We start from the raw sequence: 24,420 nt of genomic DNA, 5'->3' as shown, positions 1-24,420 counted from the left end.
TTCAGTTTCCTTTACAAATAATCCATTATATTTTGTTAATTTACAATAATTTACTAACATATGACCTCACTGAAGAGATTTATATTATTTCCATTATCAAGGGCATCAAAGAGGAAGACAATTGTATTTGATGATAAATATTATCTCACATTCTCAGTTCTGTAAGATATCAATTTTCTCTATTTTATAGAGGGGAAAAGGGCTCAGAGATGAAATATATGTTGCCCAAATCACCAAATGATTAGGTAGAAGAATACGAAATATGCTTTTTCAGATACTGAATCCTATACTCATTTTTTTATTGCATGCAGCTTCTTTAAAAAATAATAAAGACAACTGTTATGAGATACTATAAGAGCTAAAATAGAGACAAATTCAAAGAAGGATGAAATCTTACACAGGGTCTGTCTTTAATCTGAAGTCCCAATTGAAGCCTAGGGTTCCTGTATCCACCTTGAGATTGGTGATCTACCTCAATACGCTTTGACTAGAATGAGCTTTTCACTGAAGACCTGTTATGTCCTCTAGCACTCTTCTAGGCACTGTGCTGTTTATAAATAAATATGATAGGTCGAGTTGTCTCATGGTCCATGTGGGGAGTTAAAGTGAAACACTAGAAACAGGAAATTACTCAGGTTGGAGGAATCAAGAGTGATTTCATGAAGAAAGTAGAACTTAAAATCAGGAAATTTTATGGACACTTCTAAGTAATTAGTTCATGCTGATCCCCTTCTGTTGTCTGAGGTCCCTCTGGAGAGAGAGAGTTTGCGTACAACAAGGTAAACTGGCATTTTGTATCATGAGTCCATCCAAAAAGCCTTCTGTTCCAAATAACAGTGCTTGTCCAAATAAGCAGAGTAAGAGCAAATGTTTTAGCAGACTACCAAGTTTCCCAGGACACTGAGGTACCTTAATTAGTGATAGAAAGTTGTCAAGGGTGATTAATCATGGCACCCAGGGCAGCAGTAACCAGTATAACAATAAATGGTAATCAGCAGCTATAATAGGGGCTTATCTTTCCCCAACAATTTCTACTGTCACTCTTCCTTGTGTGTTATTTTTTTTTTTTTTCAGGTTGTGTCCTCAGGAAGTCATGAATAAAGAAAAAATAAAGCAGGAAATCAGAGTTTGTATATATGTTCTAAGATGAGCTCTAAGTCCATTTATGGTTTTGGTCAGGTTATTTAGTTTATTTGAGTATTGATTTCCTGATCTATAATGACTAATGATTTTCCTAAATAAGGGACATTAAATTTACCAGCAGATCCCAAAGTGGAACTCATTGATTTCACTTTCTTTGACTAGACTGAAGACTTCTTTTAGCTTTATTCCTACTTTGGGTTTCCCTCCAGACATAAATTTCACTTTGCTGAAATTTCCCCACCCTCTTGAACTTTCCTTCTTTTCTCACCAGGTGAGTGTCTAACACAAGCAAATACATTTGATCCTTGAAAAACTTAGGAATGTGGACAGCAGCTCCCTGGGCAGTGGAAAATACATGTATGACTTTTGTTCTTCCAGAATTTAATTTCTATTAGCCTATTGTTCCCTGGAAGGCTTATAGATAACAACTAGTGGATTAACACATATTTTGTACATTAAAGGTATTATATACTATATTCACACAATAACGTAAGTGGGAGTAAAGAAAATGTTACTAAGAAATTGTAAGGAAGAAAAAATACCTTTACAGTATTGTAAGTTTACACTATCTGTTTACAAGATAAATCACCTGCCAATGCCTATACATATATGTCTAATAGGATAAAATGCACTGCAGATGTTACACATATTACTAACACTAGACATAAAACATGAAATGAAGAATGGAAGAACTTGATGTTTAGTTATAACAAATTATGTACTGATAATGAATAAGCAGCAATATGGTTGCCTTATGGTAGCCTAGGGTAATCAATACAGTTACTTCATAGTAGCCATGCATATACCCAATCAATGAATTGTTATAAAATTTTATGCATATAGCATTAAAATCATAGTCATAACTTAGTATTGGAAACATTGCTACTTTTTTTATGTATGACCACATTTACCTGTGACCATAGGCTGATAATACAGTTTCTTCAGTTGTGAGAGAGATAAAGATATACTGTATGGTAAAGTAATTTTTGAAAACAAAATTATAAAAGAGTAAGAAAACTAATCCCATATTAATTTTATATTAAAGGTTACACACCTTATGCCTATGTAAGGATAGGATATCCACTTCAGTACAAGTCTTAGTGTTCTACGCACACATTTTTGTATATGTTGAAAATAATACATTAAAAAAATCCACTGTAAATGGATTCACAAAGTTCAAACCCATGCTGTTCAAGGGTCACCTACACATTTTATTCACCCTTTTAGCAAATAATTATTTGCAATTGCAAAATGTAATACATTGGATTGAAGAAGACAGATGTGGTCTATGGTTTTCTAGGGCTTGCAACCTAGTTGGGAAGAAGAAATTAAACAAATAATAAATTGCATTTGTTATAAGTACTGCTAAGAATACAGTGTTCTTTAAGAACAAATCAATTAAAATTATAGAAGATAGTTTAATTTTCCATCACTATGAAAATGCGAATGATATATGTATCATAGTTGTTTATTGAAAAATAGTTTCTGATATAAAACTATGATGCTCCTCATTGATCAGTAGTGTTTGATTTTCTTTTTTATATATTTTTTATTACTCAATGAGTTTATTACATTTATAGTTGTACAATGATCATCACAATCCAATTTTTATAGGATTACCTTCTCCCCAGCTTAGCCAATGGCTGCATCCTATTCAACTTCTGTTTATTTTTTAATTTTTTTGCGTTTTAGGGCTGCACCCATGGCACATGGAGGTTCCCAGGATAAGGGTCAAATCGGAGCTACAGCTGCTGGCCTATGCCACAGCCACAGCAATGCCAGATCCAAGTTGCATCTGAGACCTACATCACAGTTCATGCAACGCCACATCCTTAACTCACTAAGCCAGGCCAGGGATTCAATCAGCATCCTCATGGGTACTAGCTGTGTTCCTTTCCACTGAGCCGCAAGGAGAACTCCTCATCTTCACTTTAAATAATACTTCCTTAGGGAGTCCTTCTCTGACACCCAGACTGGTTTATGTTTTCCTATCTTGTGTCCTGTAGCACTTGAAATTAATTTGATGTTTCTATTTATGGTCAGACTTTAAGTGCCAAAGGACAAAATACTGTGTCTGCATAACTGTATCCTCAGGGTGGACATAAAATTTTGTGTAGCATTTGCAATATCATAGTTATTTAACAAATGCTTATTTAATGAAAAAAAAAAACAAAACTCCACAATGGTGTTCTGTAATACTGGAAACCAGTATCATAACCCTATTTTTTTTTCCTTTTTGACTGCAACCATGGCATATGGAAGCACCTGGTCCAGGGATCAAATCTGAGCCATAGCTTTGACCGACTCCATAGTTGTGGCAACACCGGATCTTCAACCCACTGTATAGGGCAGGGGATTGAACCTGTGCTGCCAGAGACAAGGCTGGATCCTTAACCAGGTGCAACACAGCAGAAACCCTTTACAACCCTATTTCCAAACATTTCTCCCTTCGTAGATTTTAAATTCCCTTTTTTAAAAATAATTTTTATTACTCAATGAAATTATTATATTTATACTTGTACAATGATCATCACAATCCAATTGTATAGGATTTCCATCCCACAACTGCAGCACATCCCCCCAACCCCTGAACTGTCTCCTTTGGAAACCATAAGATTTTCAAAGTCTGTGAGTCAGTCTCTGTTCTGCAAAGAAGTTCATTCTATTCTTTTTTCAGATTCCACATGTCAGTGAAAACATTCAATGTTGGTGTCTCATCGCATGGCTGACTTCACTTAGCATGATAATTTCTAGGTCCATGAAATGCTGGTATTTCATTCCTTTTAATGGCTGAGTAATAGTCCATTGTGTATATGTACCATCTCTTCTTGATCCACTCCTCTGTCGATGGACATTTAGGTTGTTTCCATGTCTTGGCTGTTGCAAATAGTGCTGCACTGAACATCGGAGTACATGTGTCTTTGTGAGTCATGGTTTTCTCTGCATAGATGACCAGGAGTGGGATTGCTGGATCAAATGGTACTTCTATTTTTAGTTTTCTGAGGAATCTCCATCCTGTTTTCCACAGTGGTTGCACCAATTCCCACCAACAGTGTACTAGGGTTCCTTTTTCTCCACACCCTCTCCAGCACTTATTGTTTGTAGACTTTTGGATGATGGCCATTCTGGCTGGTGTAAGGTGGTAAGGACATTTTTCACAGAACAACAAAATATTTTAATGTTTGTCTGGAAGCACAAAAGGCCCAAAACAGCCAAAGACATCCTGAAAAGAAAAATGGAGCTGGAGGAATCAGGCTCCCCGACTTTAGCCTATACTACAAAGCAACAATCATCAGAACAATATGGTACTGGCACAAAGACAGAAATATAGATCAGTGGAACAGGATAGAAAGCCCAGAATTAAACCCATGCATCTACAGTCAACTAATCTATAACAAAGGAGGAAAGAATATAGAATGGAGTGTTTGATTTTCTTGTTCATTCACTGTTTCTCATGTTTTGAGTACTCTTATGCCAAGTTAAATAAGGAGAAGAAAACATAACATTTCAAATATGGCCATTTGATAGGTATTAGTTATTTTACTAATTAAAATTTCATAGATAAATAAACTGAAGCTCAAGGAGTTAAAGTAACTTGCACAAGATAAAGCTATCAATGGATGAACATTAATATAAATCTTGAAATGTAAATCCAAAACCCATATTCCATTTGATAAACTATGATATATTTCTAACTAAGAGTTAATAATTACAAGGTAATGGGACAAGCCCTTTTCCTATTAGAGATTTCTACAATATGGTTTCTACTACAATATGCATTTCATTGTTTTAAGATTTTCAGGTCATGTATGAAGTGTTCCTAAAATTACCTGTGTTGAAGGATAAGAATTTTTTCTTTAATTTCTAGTCCTTCAGAAACTATTAGTTTTGTAAAATATGAAATCATAAACTTGGGGTCACTATATATCAAATTGCTAGAGAAGTTTTCAAATACTGAATCACAAACTCTGTACCTAGTGTGATATAAATTGACCTGCCACCTCTCTGTGTGAGTCACTTTTTCTCTGCTTCAGGGAGTCCAAATATGAATGTGTCAAAATCCCTGACTTCTGGAAGCTTAGAGTCTAGAGTTCCCATCATGGTTCAGTGGTTAATGGATCCAACTAGGAATCATGAGGTTGTAGGTTCGATCCCTGGCCTTGCTCAGTGGGTTAAGGATCCAGTGTTGCCATGAGCTGTGGTGTGGGTTGCAGATGTGGCTCAGATCCCGTGTTGCTGTGGCTGTGGCATAGGCCAGTGGCTACAGCTCCGATTAGACCCCCAGCCTAGGAACCTCCATATGCTATGTGAGCAGCCATAGAAAAGGCAAAAAAGACACTCACACAAAAAAAGAAGCTTAGAGTCTACTTGGTGAGTCAGAACTGTCCTCAGTCCATTGCACTACACAAAAACAAACAAGCAAAAACAAACCAAAAAAAAACAGTTATAAATGCTAATAATAGCAAAACAAAACTTTATAGATCTCCTAAACATATAAGGAATATTGAATATGAATATAGTCCCAACAGTGGTACCAGATAAGGCTTACAGTCTTGGAAGAGATTGAAATAATAATTAGTTCTCTGTGACTGGGGTCAGATTAGGGGAGATTTGAACTAAAAATAAAAAACTGGGGGTTGAATTTCTATTACTCTTGTTGACCAGCTTGTATCTCATGAGTTAGAGGGCATTAACCATGGGAGAAAGCAAAGGATATTAAATATCAAAGGTAGGTAGAGACAATTTGGTGGTAAGAACAGCTCTACATGACAGCCGCTCATTTCTCGGTTATGAGCCCATTTTAGAGGCCATAAGCATGTTGGGTCAGTTTTAACACTATTGTGAGGTAGGCTTTCATACATTTAACCTCTCTTCTTCTAGTTTATTAATGTAATTACCATCATTTACATTTTCTCCTATTATCTACCTTCAGGTGGCAATGTCAACAAAGCCAAAAGAGGGAGAAAATAACTCTGTGGTGTCAGAGTTTGTGTTCCTGGGAATCACCAATTCATGGGAGATCCAACTTCTCCTCTTTGTGTTCACCTCCACATTTTACGTGGCAAGCATGATGGGAAACTCCCTCATTATGCTCACTGTGACTTCTGACCCTCACTTACACTCCCCCATGTACTTTCTGTTAGCCAACCTCTCCTTCATTGACATGGGAGTTTCTTCTGTCACTTCTCCCAAGATGATTTATGACCTTTTCAGGAAACGTAAAGTCATCTCCTTCAGTGGCTGCATCACTCAAATCTTCTTCATCCACGTCATTGGTGGTGTGGAGATGGTGCTCCTTATAGCCATGGCCTTTGACAGATATGTTGCCATATGTAAACCTCTCCATTATCTGACCATCATGAGCCCAAGATTGTGCATCTTCCTTTTAGTGGCTGCCTGGATAATTGGCCTTGTCCACTCCACAGTTCAACTGGCTTCTGTGGTAAACTTACCCTTCTGTGGGCCTAATGTGTTGGACAGCTTTTACTGTGACCTTCCTCGGTTCATCAAACTTGCCTGCGTAGACACAGATCAACTAGAGTTCATGGTCACGGCCAACAGTGGACTAATCTCTGTTGGCTCCTTCTTCATTCTGATTATTTCCTATATAGTCATCATTCTCACTGTTAAGAAACAGTGTTCAGTGGGTTCATCCAAGGCTCTGTCCACACTATCAGCTCACATCACTGTGGTCATCTTATTCTTTGGTCCTCTGATATTTGTCTATACATGGCCATCTCTCTACACACCCCTGGATAAGTTTCTGGCCATCTTTGATGCAGTTCTCACTCCTTTCCTGAATTCTGTCATTTACACATTCAGGAATCAAGAAATGAAGGTGGCAATGAAGAGAGTATGCAGGCAGCTGATGAGTTATAGGAAGATCTCTTAAGTGATTCCTGTATTGTGAAGACACCTGCTGGTTAGTGATGTTCATTACTGATGGTTAAACCTAGAAAAAAAACTTTTCTTTTTGCACTTAGAGTTATTATACACTCTGATATCAAGTCTATTTTGTCTTTCATTTAGGAGGGATAGCCATTCACATTAAAAAGAGAAAAGGAGTTACATGGAAAGAAGTTATATGAAGTAGTTAAAATCTAAGATTATGGTAACTTTGAGCCTCAATTCCTAAGGTCTAGTATACATACGAAGTAAGTACCAGAAATACATACTTCTTTAAGGTCTTCAGGCAGGGAAAGCTTGTCTCTCTCTCTCTATTTATTTATTTATTTTTTGGGTCTTTTTGCCATTTCTTGGGCCGCTCCCGCAGTATATGGAGATTCCCTGGCTAGGGGTCTAATCGGAGCTGTAGCTACCGGCCTACACCACAGCCACAGCAACACGGGATCCACACCATGTCTGTGACCTACACCAAGCTCAGCAATGCCGGATCCTTAACCCACTGAGCAAGGACAGGGATCGAACCTACAACCTCATGGTTCCTAGTCAGATTTGTTAACCACTGAGCCACGACCGGAACCCCCCTCTCTTTTTAATAAAATCCTATCTCACCGACAGGATTTCCCATTAGTACCTAAGAGGGGGTTTGCTAAGTGAGGATTGAACTGAGTCTTCCTGTTGTTGCTGCAGCCCGCCACATTCTACACTCCTATGGGTCTCTGACAGGACTGTGCAAGGAGGGAAGAATCTTTGAGCACATGCGTGTCAGGGTCCAATAGTCACACACCTCTGGGTAGAAGCCTTGGAAGCTGTTCTTCAATGCAGAGAACAGGGAAACACCAGGGTTTTTCTGGTTTGGTTGTTAAGACCTAAGAAAGAACAAGAGTATAAATTTCTTGAAATGGAGTCTAGGGTTTGTGGATGGCCTTTTCAGAGAGGGCACAGAGAATACCCATGCAAAAGTCTATGAAGAGATTATTCACTATAGAGGAACAAGATGACTTGCCTCTATACTGTCAGTCAGCTTCATATTGCTTCATTGGTATCACATATTCATTTTTTCCTACTACTAAGCAGTGGCTGTAACAGAATAATTGAAGTCTCTGCATAGACACAACCGTATGAATTTCGCCTCACTGTGGGTGATCTGGCTGTCATGACTGAATGCCAAAGCTTTCAATGTGGAAGTAAAGCCTTGGGACATTCTACACTGCCACACATCATCAAGCTCTCAGTTGACTTGCTGTCCAACTTTTCTGGAAGGATTAGAAACTTGTCTTCATAGTGGTATAAATGTATTCTCAGTAGTTATTTTTCTTTCCCAACCACAGTGTTTCTGCCAGCACAACGACTTATGGACTTACAGAATAGCTTTTCTGCCTTATCTGTTCATATAGTATCCCATGCAACTTTGGATTTGGACACATTTTTGTAGAAAATAAAGTGTGAAAACAGGCTCACACCCTTAGAATTCACTGGACTTACTCATGCCCCATAGCTCAGAAAAAAAACTAACTGATGGGGTGATAGAATGCCCTGGTGAATGAACACTCAGCTTTTTACCAACTAGGAGGTAAACAACTTAAAAGTTTAGGATACTGCCTACTTGATGCAGTATATATCTTAAACCAATGGCCACTGTCCTATAGCCTGTATATACCTGTATATATGAAAGCAAGGTATTAAAAAGTCACTTTAAAAGTAAGACATAATTAGCAGGTATGCAAGTTTTTGCTTCCTATTCTTGTGATCTTTGTTATACCAGGTTCAGAGGTCCTAGTGCCCCAGGAAAGAGTGTTTCCAAAGGAACACAGATAAGACTGGCCTTTGACAACTTGGGGATCCTCATGAACTAGCAGATGAAAAAGGGCTTGCCTCTGAAATTTGTGGGGATGAGAGGGCTGGGGTGAAAGTGGAAGCTCATAAGCCATATGCTGAAATATTTGAAAGTTTTAAATCAAGATAATTAAAAACTTGAACACAGTATAGGCTATCCTTCTATGTTGATAAACATATGCTTTTTCCTCTTGGTCTCTAGTGCCTAATTAGGAGTCTTGAGGACCTTTGTTCTGGTCAATCCAAATAGCTCTCTAGGAGTAAAGTCCCATGATCCATGAACTCCTCTAAACTTTAGTCTTTGCATTATCAGTGGTCAGTGTCCTCTAGAGCCGTTACTAACCTTCACTTCCACATATGGCAAGATTTTATGGGACTCTGCGTTAGAGAGCACAGGAAAAGTCAAAGATTTCACGGAAATGCCTTTTCTTTATAGAGGTAAAATAGAAGAATGAGGATAAGTTTAACAATAAGTAGAGTGGTTCTGTTGTCAGACATGATTCTGTTGTTGAAAGTCATGCTGTGGACATGACTACATGAGTGTTACCCAAAAAAGATAGCTAACATCTAGAGTAACAAATTGACTAGTAGTGAAGAATAATTGTGAAAAATGTATTGACATGCTGGAAATGATAAATAGACCTTGAATTTAACTAGAATTACACAGTGTTGAGGTAATGTGAAAGATATTACTGGAAAAAGTCAAATTCCTTTACATTGTTAGGGGTCAGCATTCAGGTGTTTCCAGCAATGATTATTATGAATGATTCTCATCTTCCAAATTTGATAAACAGGTGAGAAAAATTGGTGACCCATGAAACTAAAAAAATCATGGGTTTCCTATAATCTCCATTAGTTTTTCAAAAAAGGTAAAGTATAAGTTGATTCTCAGTGAAAATGGAAGCATGTGTATTAGGTATTTGTAACATTTTCAAGATGAATAATAGTCTTATAGATTCCTAAATAGAGAGACATCCAAAGATACAAATCTGAATAAATTATTTCCAATAACATGTCAACTTAAAATATGATGTGCAAAATTTACAAACAAAATGAAAAATACCAGGTGAGTTGGTTCTCCTGTACTCTTACCTACTTTACTTTTTCCAATTATTTTTATTAATTTTACCTCCAAACTGTAAGTAGAATGAAGAAGGCTTTAGAGAAAGTTGACAAATGTCATTTTTTGGGGGAGAGGGGGTTGGCAGAAAGGTAGATTGGAAAGAGACCTAAAAGGAAATATAAAAGGAGTTAATTTTTGAGTCTTGAAAACCGAAAGCTTATTTTGTAAGGTAGACAAAAAGTTAATGAAATGGACACTGAAATTATGTCGTACTTAGTTATAAAAAGTAAAAAAAAAAAAGTCTTAAATTAGGGTAAGGAGACTTTTACTTAGGTGTGAAGAAGGATTTTATGACAATTTGAAAGATAACATGCAATCCATTTTAGCTGAGTCAGGGTCTAATCTCTCAATGTTTTTAGATTGACAAAAAATTTGTTTGAATGATGGTTTAGATTTTGAAAATTATTTGATGTCTGTGGGTCCCCTTTAAGTTTGATAATTCTATTATTTGGAATCCCAACAACCAGTATTTCCTTCATCTATAAAGGATAAAATGTTTTGAGAATCTGTTTCTGGAAGATTAATCAATTCTATACAGGTCATGAAAAAGGACTAATCACAGTAAAATGAAACAGCTCTTCCTTTTCTAACATGTGTATCTAATTAGTAGCATTATTATAAGTAATGGGTTTGAGAAAAACAACTTTAAAACTTTCTCTTCTGAGCATACTTGATAAGTGATGGTAGTTTCAGAACCTGATTAACCAGAGATTGATTGTAGGTATTTGATGACTTCCAGGTAAATAAGGATCATACCCTGGTGTTCCCTCCTAGAATCCTATCTATGACTGTTGCTTAGGGTGCAGATAGAATCCTGACCACTCCTCAAGTGGATTAAAACTTTGACATGTGAGCTTCACACATCAAATGATGAGTTTCTGTATTTTCTAAGATTAGGTTTTACATTTCTTTTCCTTTTCCCTTATCTAGGAAAAATTTATTTTTGACGTCTTTAACTTTCATTTTTCTAGTATGCATTTCAGGGTAAGTTAGAACCATCAGTATTATCCTACTAGGTTTTGTATTTATAGTTCCTTCCCCTTTGAATTTTTTTGTCTTTTTTTGTGTGTTTTTAGGGCTTCCCCTGCAGCATGTGGAAGCTCCCAGGCTAGGGTCGAATCTGAGCTGTAGCTGCCAGCCCATATCACAGCCACAGCAACTCAGCATTCAAGCTGCCTCTCAAACTATACCGCAGCTCACAGCATCACCAGATCCCCAACCCTCTGAGCAAGGCCATGGATTGAACCTGCATCCTCCTGGATTCTAGTCAGGTTCATTACCACTGAGCCACAGCAGGAATCCTGAACACTTTTTTTCAAATTCCCAGTTCTTACATAGTTGAAGGGTATTGGAGAGCAACAACTCAAACAAATTCACAACTAAAAGTGTATAACTCTTAAAGAGTTGTGGAGAAAGCCCCAAGAACAGTGCTTTAAAACACTGCAGACATAGTACTAAAAGTTGTTTATAATTTTAGAATTTCTGAGAGTGGACCCAGAAAGTAATGCAAATCATATCTCAAAAACTACATCTTATTTAAAGTGGGCCTTGTCTTTTTTCTCTTTGTCATTATACATACAGTTTCCTTATTTCTCTTCCTTTTTAGTGTTTATTTTGACATAGTTTAATTCTTTTCCCTTTATCCTTCTTCATTTTTATATACTCTATTTTTTTTTTGAGAGGGGGTGTCTCTTCAGAATTCCTCTCAGTCTTTTTATGCATTTTCCTACTCAAATTAATTATGTTCTTATTTTTCAATTACCCTTCAAAAGGAAGAGTTATATCCTCTTCTGTCTTTGTTGAATTGTTATGTTATAAATACGTAATCAGACATACCTATTGCTATATGAATTGCAATCTACTTTTCCCATACTGAAGCCTACCTTTGTTGTTTAGGTCATACTTTCCACTTTATTAAAACCTTTAGCCTATATTTGATGGAGGCAATATTTTTAATTTTTACTGAAGTATAGTTGATTTACAATGCTGTGCCAATTTCTGCTGTATAGTAAAGTGACCCAATCATACATATATAAGCATTATTTTTCTCATACCAAACCCCATCATAGTATATCCAGCATGGGTTCAGAGCCATGTATATGAACTACACCACAGCTCCCAGAAATGTTGGATCTTTAACCCACTGAGAAAGTCCAGGGATTGAACCCACATCCTTATGGGTATTAGGTTTGTAATCCAGTGAGCAACAATGGAAACTCCCAACATTACATTTTTGAGACTTTTTTCTCATGATGACAAATACCAATCTAGTTCATTAAGTTTCCTATCCAAATAATTTCTTATGTTTTATTAATTTACAATAATTTACTTATATATGACCTCATCATGGACATATATATTATTTCCATTAGCAAGTGCATCAAAAAGGAAGAATTAACTGGACTGGGTGACAAATACTATCTTACATTCTCAGTTCTGTTAGACACAAATTTTCTCCATTTTACAGATGGGCAAAGGGCCCAGAAATGAAACATCTGTTACTGAAGGTCAATAGGTAATTAGGAGACAGAATGTGAAATATGCTTTGTTTTTTGTTGTTGTTGTTGTTTTGGTTTTGTTTTGTTTAGTTTAGTTTAGTTTTGTTTTGTTTGTCTTTTTGCCTTTTCTAGGGCTGCTCCCGCTGCATATGGAGTTCCCAGGCTAGGGGTCTAATCAGAGCTGTAGCCACAAGCCTACACCACAGCCACAGCAATGCGGGATCCGAGCCATGTCTGTGACCTACACCACAGCTCAGGACAATGCCAGATCGTCGACCCACTGAGCAAGGCCAGGGACTGGACCCTCAATCTCATCGTTCCTAGTCAGATTCGTTAAACACTGCGCCACGACAGGAACACCGTGAAATATGCTTTTTTAGATGCTGAAGCCTATATTCATTTCATTATCCCATGTAGCTTTTTAAAAGTAGAAGTTAACTGCTGTAAGATTTTGTCAGCACTAAAATAGAGACCAATTCAGAGACAATGCAATCGTACACACAGTTGATTTTGAACCAGAAGTCCCAGATGGAGTCCAGAGTCCCTGCATCCACACAGAGATTGGTGGTCAGTCTGAATATACTTTGACTCAAATAGGGCACTCACAATTTTCACTGATGACCTGTTATGTCCTCTAGCACTTTTCTAGGCAATTGTGCAGCTTACAAAGACATATGAAAGGTAGAATCATCTCATCATCCATTTGGGAAGTTAAAATGAAACACTGGAATCAGAACACTACTCAGGCTGCAGGAATCAAGAGCAATTTCATGAAAGTGATAGAACCTGAGTATAGGCAACTTTATGGAGGCTTTGAAGTAGTTAGCTCATTGTGGACTCTGTTCAGGGGTCTTAGGAATCTCTAAAGAAAGAGAGATTGAGCAGAACTAATTCAACTGGCATTTTATATCATGAGTCTATCCAAAAAACTTTCTTCCAAATTAGAGTATTTGTCCAAACAAGTAGTGTAAGAAGAAATGTTTCATCAGACTGCCAGGTTTCCTAAGATGCTGGGGTACATGACTTAGCTGCTAGAGAATTGTCAGGGATGAATAATCATGGACACCAAAGAAACAATTACCAATATGTCAATGAATGTCAGTCATCAACTATAAGAGGGGCTTATCTTTCCCTCTGGAATTTCTGCCATCACTACATCACATGTTTTTATTCATGAATTCATGAATAAATAAAAGAAAATAAGGTACTGGACAGAGACCTGATCTTGGAGACCATAGATTGGAGTTCTAATAGAAGCTCTAACACCAAGTAGATTTATGTTTGTGGTCAAGTTATTTAACGTAATTGGCTATTTACTTCCTGATCAATAATGACTTGAGAGTTTCCTAAATTAATGATATTGAATTTATCACTAGGTCCCAAAGTGGACCTCATTGAGTTCTCTCTTTTGCTAGATTGAAGACTAGTACTTCCTTTAATCCTATTCCTACTTTTGCCTTTCTTTCCAGTTTTTCACTTTACTGAATTCCTAGACCCTAGACTTACCTTTTTTCTTCACCTAGTCAGTGTCTAATGCAAGCAAATACATTTTATGTACTCTTTCAGCAAATTTTTAGTTATGATCTAAATTTTTGATACATTGGTGTGAAGAAAAGCGATGTGGTCTATGAATTTATGGGGCTTTCAGCCTAACTGGGAAGGAGCAATAAATAATAATTTACATTTGTGGTGGTAAGTACTGCTAAGAATACAGTGTTCTTTGAGAGCTAATCTGTTAAACTTATCCAAGATTTCTTAATTTCTATCACTAAGAAAATGTGAACATTATATGCATTCATAAAAATGTCTTGAAATATATTTTCCAATGTGAAAGTTTTATGCTCCTTGTTAGTAGTGTTTTATTTTCTTATTCATTTATCCATTATGTCTCACATATTAATTGCTATTAGGGCAAGTGAAATATAACATTTACCAAATGTAACATTATGTTTACTAAATACTTAAATAGCCATATGATTAAGACACAATATTATTTTACTAACTGCAATTTCATAGATAAATAAACTGAGGCTCAAAGAGCTTAAGTAAAAAGGTAAAGCTCTCAGTGACTAAACATTAGAAAATATCTTGTAATCTAAATCCAAAACCTATATTCCTTTTGCTAATTTAAGGTGTTTCTGTAAATGACAGTTAATATTTATGAGATAATGTGTTAAGTCCTTATATGGAGATTTGTACAAAATTATTTCTACCACTACATTATGCATATCATAGTTTGAAGCTCTTCAGATTATGTGCTAGGTATCCTAAGACAATGTTTCTAAAATTACCTGTGTTGAAGGATAAGATTTTTTTGCAGTAATTTCTAATCTTTCATGATCTATTACTTTTGCGAAATTTAGAAACAGAAACTTGAGGTCACTGTATATCAAGTTGCTAGAGAAGTTGTTAAATACTCACTCACACACTCTGTACCTAATATGATACAACCTGGTAACAGGCTTCATGGACCTGCACCTCTCTGTCTCTGTGTGGACCATTTTTTCTTTGCTTCAGGAAGTACAAATACAAATGAGTCAAAATGCCTGCCTTCCAGAAGCTTAGAGTCTACTTCAGGAGTTAGAATTGTAATCAGTTTACTGTAGTATAGGTGATAGTAAAATAAATGCTAGTAATGACAAAACAAGATTTCGTAGATGTGGTAAACATTTCAGTAATATTGAAGATGACTATAGTCCTACAGGTGGGGCCAGATGAAGGTTTATAGGCTTAGAAACAATTACAACAATGATTCCTTATGCGTGATTAATTCTAACATCTGGAGCCAGATTGTATTTGTATTTAACCCCAAAAATAGAAACGTTTGGGTTGACTTCCTGTTACTCTTGTTGGCCATCTTGAATTTCATATGGAATATCATGGCATCCACCCTGGGAGGAAGGAGGGGGTATTAAACACAGAGACAACTTGGTGGTAGAAAACAGCTTCACTTGAGACCTACCAATTTTTCTGTAGGCTTTGAGGTAGTTTTACTACAAAAAGAAATAGGCATTCATAACTTTGACATATCTTCTAATTTATTAACATATTTATTATAATTTACATTTTCTCCTATTATCTACCTTCAGGTGGCAATGTCAACAAAGCCAAAAGAGGGAGAAAATAACTCTGTGGTGTCAGAGTTTGTGTTCCTGGGAATCACCAATTCATGGGAGATCCAACTTCTCCTCTCTGTGTTCACCTCCACATTTTACGTGGCAAGCATGATGGGAAACTCCCTCATTATGCTCACTGTGACTTCTGACCCTCACTTACACTCCCCCATGTACTTTCTGTTAGCCAACCTCTCCTTCATTGACATGGGAGTTTCTTCTGTCACTTCTCCCAAGATGATTTATGACCTTTTCAGGAAACGTAAAGTCATCTCCTTCAGTGGCTGCATCACTCAAATCTTCTTCATCCACGTCATTGGTGGTGTGGAGATGGTGCTCCTTATAGCCATGGCCTTTGACAGATATGTTGCCATATGTAAACCTCTCCATTATCTGACCATCATGAGCCCAAGATTGTGCATCTTCCTTTTAGTGGCTGCCTGGATAATTGGCCTTGTCCACTCCACAGTTCAACTGGCTTCTGTGGTAAACTTACCCTTCTGTGGGCCTAATGTGTTGGACAGCTTTTACTGTGACCTTCCTCGGTTCATCAAACTTGCCTGCGTAGACACAGATCAACTAGAGTTCATGGTCACGGCCAACAGTGGACTAATCTCTGTTGGCTCCTTCTTCATTCTGATTATTTCCTACATAGTCATCATTCTCACTGTTAAGAAACAGTGTTCAGTGGGTTCATCCAAGGCTCTGTCCACACTATCAGCTCACATCACTGTGGTCATCTTATTTTTTGGTCCTTTGATATTTTTCTATATGTGGCCATTTCCTTCCACACCCCTGGATAAGTTTCTGGCCATCTTTGATGCAGTTCTCACTCCTTCCTTGAATCCTATCATTTACACCTTCAGGAATCAAGAAATGAAGGTGTCAATGAGGAGAGTATGCAGGCAGCTAGTGAATTACAGGAGGTCTCTTAAGTGATGATTGTATTGTAATTGCCTTTGTTGATTACTGTTGTTCATTGTGGTCAAACTCAGAGAGAAGCTCTTGTTTGTCCTACCTTAAATTGACTGTACACTGATACTGAATCTACTCTGTCTTTCCATTCGGAGGGCGGAACATGTTCTTTTGAGGAAAGAGAGTTGCATATAAAATACTTATAACCAAAGATTATAATAATCTTGACCCTCAATTCCTAGGGAATAATATTTATATGAAGTAAATTTTAGGAACGTCTAAGAGAGAAGCTTTTTTTAAAACCTTCAGAACAGGAAGATATATCCCCTAATCCACCCTACTTCAAGATGACTTTATCTTAGCTTTACTACATCTGCAAACACCTATTTTCAAGTATGGTTACATTCGCAGATATTGGGGCTTAGGCTTTCAACATGCCTGCTTGGTAGACACAAGTCAACCGAGAGTAGAAGTGTAGGTAGTAAGGGTATCTCTAAATATGAACGATTATAGGATAGCTACCTATTAATGAATGAAAATGTAGTTAAAAAAATATATTGCGGGGGGAGGGAGATAGATGGGGAGTTTGGGGTTAGGGGATACGAATTGGAATGGATGGGCAATGCGGCCTTACTGTATAGCACAGGGAACTGTGTGTGATTGGTTCAAATTGAAGAAACATTGTAAATCAACTGTAATTTTTTTTTTTTTTTTTTTTTGTCTTTTTGCTATTTCTTTGGGCCACTACCGCGGCATATGGAGGTTCCCAGGCTAGGGGTCTAATCGGAGCTGTAGCCGCAGGCCTACGCCAGAGCCACAGCAACGCAGGATCTGAGCCACGTCTGCAACCTATGCCACAGCTCATGGCAATGCCAGATCCTTAACCCACTGAGCAAGGGCAAGGACCAAACCCGCAACCTCATGGTTCCTAGTCGGATTCATTAACCACTGCGCCACGAAAGGAACTCCTCAATTGTAATTTTAAAGTTAATAAATAAAATAAATAGTAGAAGGAACGTTAGCTCTTTCATAGGCAATTACTATACCTTATAAGTTACGGAGCATGGGGAGTTCCCTTTGTGGCTCTATGAAAATTAGCCCAACTAGTACCCATGAGGATTCAGGTTTAATCCCTGGCCTCACTCAGTGGGTCAGGGATCCAGCATTGCCATGAGCTGTGGTGTAGGTCACAGAGGCTGCTCAGATCCGGCATTGCTGTGGCTGTGGCATAGGCTGGTGGCTGTAACACTCCTTCAACAACCCCTAGCCTGGGAATTTCCATGTGCCCGGGTGCATCCCAAAACACTGAAAAGAAAAAAAAAGTAATGGAGCATGTAAAGTGAGCACAAGGCACAAGAAATTATCCTTGTTAGCTAAAGAATCCCTGATAACTAAGAATATTACACATGGTAAAGAATAATATTTACTTCTTTTAGTCACGAGCAGAACAAATACACCAGGATGAATTTGTCATGTCATTCCAACAGAGAAAACCACATTCTAGTCTTCCATCAATATAGTATTTGGTGGTAAAACATTACTAAGTTTTAAAAAATAAACACATCAAAGTTGAGCTATGGAAACTTTACCAAAATATTAACGTATATCAGTTTTTACTTTCATTCTCATTATTTAAATATTTATTATTTATATTTAGATATGAGTATATATGACCAAGGCAAACAGAAATTACTTCTTTTTTTTTTTTTTTTGTCCTTTTATGGCATATGCAAGTTCCCAGTCTAGGGGTTGAATCAGAGTTGTAGCTGCCAGCTTACACACAGCCACACCAACACTGGATCCTTAACCCACTGAGCAAGGCCAGGAATTGAACCCACAATCTCATGGATACTAGTCAGGTTTATTACTGCTGACCACAATGGAAACTCCCAGAATTTACTTCTTGAACCTTCTACAGCTTTCAATCTCCACTAACTGTGTTTTGTCCTTTACTGCTTTCTTTCATATTTTGGAATAAACAGATACTTTATCTTAGGATAATTTTATTCTTTCTTCCCCTTCAAACAAGACCAGATCCTATTACCTTACATTGTTAATCTTTTTTGGTTGGGGGGGTGCTATAATTCTTTTAATACAGATTCAGTCATCCATTTTATGACATCAACTACAGTAACTAAATTTGTTTCATACACAGTACTCTAAAAAAGAGAAAGAAAGAAAGAAAGAAAGAAAGAAAGAAAGAAAGAAAAAAGAAAGAGAAAGAAAGAAAGAAAGAAAGAAAAAGAAAGAAAGAAAAAGAAAGAGAGAAAGAAAGAAGGAAAGAAAGAAAGAAAGACAATAACAAAAAACAGAGCATGACAGTTTACAGGGGAAAAAGTTTATTTTAATTGGGAGCTATTCCAATAGGGGAGAAGAGATCTCAGTATAGAAGTGGAATGGGTTCTACGTCCAATGCAATTAGAAAAAGTGGGAATTTATTGCCAAAGAGCCACAGACCCATCTGTGTATTGGGGTTGGGGGTGGTTGGGAGGATGAAAATTGCTAAGAAGAGACACTAAAAGTATTGAGAATTCCTGCTGAATGGACCAAACAAGGTTCTTGTTAAGGGCAAGCCGGGGTGGTCAGATATTAAGAGTAGGGGGGTAGAAATTTTATTAGAAACCAAGAATGGTGAATTTCCTCTAAACTAATTTAACAGGATTATTCCTATATCTGGCCTCTGCAAGCCCAGTGAGGATGAAGCTTAATTGAGGCCTAGTGGAGAAGAGGGCTCAAAGGAGCGTGACTAATATTTGTTCAAGGACAGACTCTTCGTCAGCTTAAAGGTGGGCAATTGAGACTTGTCTGTCATATATAATTGGTTATTGACTAACAAAGCTCAGGAACACTCAAAATATAAGCCTCAACTGTCACAAACACCCTATTTACACTCACTTCAAGGTAGTAAACATTATTCCTAAGTAGCAATTAAGAAGCACATTTTCTAACATGATCCAAAGTTTATAGACACTCTGCACAGTAACAAGTGAAGCAACACACATGTTCCATGACCAGTGTTTCATGACTCTTTCTTTCTTTTTTTTTTTTTTTTTTGTCTTTTGCCATTTGTTGGGCCGCTCCTGAGGCATATGGAGGTTCCCAGGCTAGGGGTCGAATCGGAGCTGTTGACACCAGCCTACGCCAGAGCCACAGCAACGCGGGATCCGAGCCGCATCTGCGACCTACACCACAGCTCACGGCAACGCCGGAACCTTGACCCACTGAGCAAGGGCAGGGATCGAACCCGCAACCTCATGGTTCCTAGTCGGATTCGTTAACCACTGCGCCACGACGGGAACTCCTCATGACTCTTTCTTATTTAAAACTTCTCCAGTAAATGTCCTCTAAGGATTTTATTCACACTAAATCAAAGTTTTAAAACAACTAAAAATTTAGAAGTTATATTCTAGTCAGAACAGTCAGAATTATAATTCCAAATGATTAACAAATAACGTTATAGGCGTTCCCATTATGGTTCATGGGGTTAAGGGCCCAATATTGTCTCTCTGAAAATGCCGATTTGATCCCTGGATTTGATCAGTGGTTGAGTATTCAACATTGCCGTAAGCTATAGCATAGGTTGCAGATGTGGCCTGGATGTGGTATTCTTGTGGCTATGGCATAGGCGCCAGATGTGGCTCTGATTTGACCCCTGGCCTGGGAAATTCCATATGCTACAGGTGTGACCATTAACAAAAGGAAAAAAAAATAGCTATGTTTTCCATAACTTTTCAACATTTAAAATTATAGTTGATTTACAAGGTTCTGTCAATTTCTGCTGTACAGCAAAGTGACACAGTTACATATATACATATATTCTTTATATAATTTTTATTTTTCCATTATAGTTGATTTACAGTGTTCTTTCAGTTTCTATTGCACAGCAAAGTGACCCAGTCATACATTTATACGTACATTCTTTATCTTACCTTATTCTCCATCATGTTCCATCACACATGACTGGATACAGTATCCTGTCTACGGAACATCATTTCATTGTCTCTCCACTCGAAATGCAATAGTTTGCATCTACCAACCCCAAACTCCCAATCCATCCCAACCTTTCCCCTTCCCCTCCCCCTTGGCAATCACAAGAATTTGTTTTTTCTGTAGATAGGTTCATTTGTGCCATGTATTAGATTCCAGATATGTGATATATTGTATTTGTCATTGTAGTTTTGCTTTGCATTTCTCTAATAATTAGTGATGTTGAGCACCTTTTCATGTGTTTTCTGGCCATCCGAATGTCCTCTTTGGAGAAATATCTATTTAGGTACTCTGCCCCCTTTTCTTTTGGTCTTTTTAGGGCTGCACCCATGGCATATAGATGTTCCCAGGCTGGTAGTCTAATTGGAGCTGCAGCTACTGGCCTACACCATAGCCACAGCAATGCCAGATCTTTAACCCACTGAGCAGGGCCAGGGATCAAACCAGTGTCCTCATGGATACTAGATGGGTTCATTTCCACTGAGATGCAACCAGAACTCCCTTCTGCCCAATTTTTGATTGGGCTGTTAGTGTCTATTTATTTGTTTGTTCATATTGAGCTGCATAAGGTGTTGGTATATTTTGGAGATTAATCCCTACTCAGTCACTTGTTTTGCAAATATTTTCTCCCATTCTGTAGGTTTTCTTTTCATTTTGTTTATGGTTTCCTTTGCTGTGCAAAAACTTTTCAGTTTAGTTAGCTTCCATTTGTTTATTTTTGTTTTTATTACCATTTCTCTAGGAAGTTGATCTGAGAAGATAGTGTGGTGGTTTATTCCAGGGAGTGTTCAGCCTTTGTTTTCCTCTAGGAGTTTTACAGCATCTGGCATTATGTTTGGGCCCTTAATCCATTTTGAGTTTATTTTTTTGTATGGCATTAGAGAATGTTCTAATTTCTTTCTTTTACATGTAGCTCTCCAGTTTTCCCAGAAGCGCTTACTGAAGAGACTGTTTTTCCTCCATTTGTATTCTTCCTTTTTCATAAATGAATTGACTGTAAGTGCATGTGTTTTTTTCTGGGCTTTCTATCCTGTTCCACTGATCTATATTTCTGCTTTTCTGCAAGTACCCTACTGTTTTGATGACTGTAGATTTGCAGTATAATCTGAAGTCAGGGAGCCTGATTCCTCTAGCTGTTTTTTCTCTCAGGATTTCTTTGGCTATTTAGGTCTTTTGTGTTTCCATACATCTTTTAAAATATTTTGTTTTAGTTCTGTGAAGAACATCAATGGTAATTTTAAAGTGATTGCATTGAATCTGTAGGTTGCCATGGGTAGTATAGTCATTTTTGACAAAATTGATACTAACAACTCAAGAACATGGTATATCTTTCCATCCGTTTGTGTCATTTTTGATTCCTTTGATTAGCATCTTATAATTTTCAAATACAGGTCTTCTTTCCCTTTAGGTAGCTTTATCCCTAGGTTTTTTGATGTGGTGGTAAATGGGATTGTTTCCTCAAATTCTATTTCTGATCATTCATTGTTAGTGGATAGAAATTTGAGACATCTGTGTATTAATTTTGTATTCTACAACTTTGCTGAATTCATTGCTGTGCTCTAGTAGTTTTCTGATAGCCTGTTTAGGATTTTGTATGTATAGTATCATGTTATCTGCAAACTGAAACCATTTTACTCCTTTTAAAATTTTGATGTTTTTAATATCCTTTTCTTCTCTGATCACCATGGCTAGGATATCCAAAACTGTGTTGAGTAAAAGCAATGAGTGTGGACATCCTTGTCTTGTTCTTGATCTTGTTCCTGAAATGCTTTCCACTGTTCACTGTTGAGAATGATGTTAGCTGTGGGTTTATCCTACATGGCCTTTACTATGTTGAAGTAAGTTTCCTCTGTTCCCACTTTCTGTAGGCATTTTTTGTTTTGTTTTGTTTTTTGTCTTTTTGCCATTTCTTGGGCCACTTCTGTGGCATATGAAGGTTCCCAGGCTAGAGGTCGAATTGGATCTGCAGCTGCCAGCCTATGCTAGAGCCACAGCAATGCAGGATCCAATCCGCATCTGCAACCTACACCACAGCTCACGGCAACACCGGATCCTTAGTCCACTGAGAAAGGCCAAGGATCGAACCTGCAACCTCATGGTTCTTGGATTTGTTAACCACCGAGCCATGATGGGAACTCCCCTGTAGGGTTTTTATCAGAAATGAGTATTGGTCAGACAAGGAGAGATAAACATCATATGCTATCACTAACATATGGAGTTGTTAAAAAGGACACAGAACAGAAATAGACTCCCAGAATTTGAAAAACTTATGATTACCTAGCGATAAGATTGAGGTGGAGAAATGGCCTGGGGGTTTGGGATGGAAGTGTTCTAAAATTAGGTAGCAATGATGGTTGTACAACTAATAAAGTTCATTGAATTTAAAAAAAATAAAAATACAGATGGCCAACAAGCACTTGAAAAAATGCTCAACATCATTGATTAGTAGAGAAATGCAAATCAAAACTACCATGAGATACCACCTCACACCAGTCAGAATGGCCATCATTTATAAGTACACAAATAACAAATGCTGGAGAAGGTGTGGAGAAAGGGAACCCTCCTGCACTTTTGGTGGTAATGGAATCTGGTACGACCACTATGAAAATCAGTATGTAGGTAATTTAGAAATCTATACATAGGACTACCATATGACCCAGCAATCCTACTCATGGCCATATATTCAGAAAAAACATTCCTTGAAAAAGACACATGTGCCCACATGTTCATTGCAGCTCTATTCACAATGGCCAAGACATGGAAACAATCCAAATATCCATCAACAGATGATTGGATTAGGAAGATGTGTTGTTGGTGGGATTGTAAATTGGTGCAACCACTGTGGAAAGCAGTATGGAGATGCCTCAGAAAACTAAATATAGAACTACAATTTGATCCAGCAATCCCACTTCTGGGCATTTATCCAGAGAAAACCACGACTCACAAAGACACATGTACTCCAGTGTTCATTGCAGCACTATTTGCAATAGCCAAAATATGGAAACAACCTAAATGTCCATCGACAGAGGAGTGGATCAGAAGATATGGTACATATACACAATGGAATATTACTCAGCCATTTAAAGGAACAAAATACTGGCATTTTTAGCAACATGGATGGACCAAGAAATTATCATGCTAAGTGAAGTCAGCCATACAGTGAGACAGCAACATCAAATGCTTTCATTGACATGTGGAATCTGAAAAAAGGACAGACTGAACTTCTTTGCAGAACAGATACTGACACACAGGTATTGAAAAACTTATGGTCTCTGGAGGAGACAGTTTGGGAGGTTGGGGGGAAGTGCTTGGGCTGTTGGATGGAAATCCTGTGAAATCAGATTGTTATGATCATTATACAACTACAGATGTGATAAATTCATTTGAGTAACAAAAAAATAAAAATAAACAAATTTCTATGAGACTGTATTTGTCTCTTAGAAGTTGGTTAAAAAAAAGGAAGATGTGGTATATACACACAATGGAATACTACTCAGCCATAATAAAGAAAAAATAATGCCATTTGTGGCAACATGGTTGGAACTAGAGACTCATCCTTAGTGAAGTTAGAAAGAGAAAGACAAATACCATATGATATCACTTATATCTGGAATCTAATATCTGGCACAATTGAACCTTTCCACAGAAAAGAAAATCACGAACTTAGAGAATAGACTGTGGTTGCCAAGGGGGAGGGGAGGTAGTGGGATGGATTGGAAGATTGAGGTTAATAGATGCAGACTATTGCCTTTGGAATGGTTTAGCAATGAAATCCTGCTGTGTAGCACTAGGAACTATGTCTAGTCACTTATGATGGAGCATGATAATGTGAGAAAACAGAATGTATACATGTATATGTACCTGGGCCACCATGCCCCACAGTAGAAAAAAAAAATAATGT

General features: G+C 37.5%; 3 protein-coding genes across 3 annotated transcripts in view; all 3 read left to right on the top strand.

Annotated features, from left to right (window-relative positions):
* The window catches only part of LOC100155519 (olfactory receptor 4F6-like), a 157,516-nt gene extending 154,198 nt beyond the window's left edge, over positions 1–3,318 (top strand). The window contains exon 6 of the transcript XR_014809260.1: positions 1,075–3,318. The gene's annotated coding sequence lies outside the window, so the exon portion shown is untranslated. The remainder of the gene's footprint in view (positions 1–1,074) is intronic.
* Positions 3,319–6,082: 2,764 nt separating this feature from the next.
* LOC100515784 (olfactory receptor 4F3/4F16/4F29-like) lies at positions 6,083–7,036 on the top strand. The gene has a single exon (XM_003128602.3). It carries the CDS (start codon positions 6,083–6,085, stop codon positions 7,034–7,036), a length of 954 nt encoding a protein of 317 aa, XP_003128650.3.
* Positions 7,037–13,004: 5,968 nt separating this feature from the next.
* Positions 13,005–16,556, top strand: LOC100156339 (olfactory receptor 4F3/4F16/4F29-like). The gene has a single exon (XM_001927896.3). It carries the CDS (start codon positions 15,600–15,602, stop codon positions 16,554–16,556), a length of 957 nt encoding a protein of 318 aa, XP_001927931.3. The 5' UTR covers positions 13,005–15,599.
* The last annotated feature ends 7,864 nt before the right edge of the window (positions 16,557–24,420 follow it).

Source organism: Sus scrofa, chromosome 7 (assembly GCF_054392235.1).
Source record: "Sus scrofa isolate SSC_HxYL_T2T_F1_AM1 chromosome 7, Sscrofa_HxYL_maternal_Yorkshire_Landrace_v2.0, whole genome shotgun sequence".
Classification (NCBI taxonomy): Eukaryota; Metazoa; Chordata; class Mammalia; order Artiodactyla; family Suidae; genus Sus; species Sus scrofa.
Note: the sequence above shows the minus strand (reverse complement) of the source record. Positions and strands in the feature narration are given on the sequence as shown.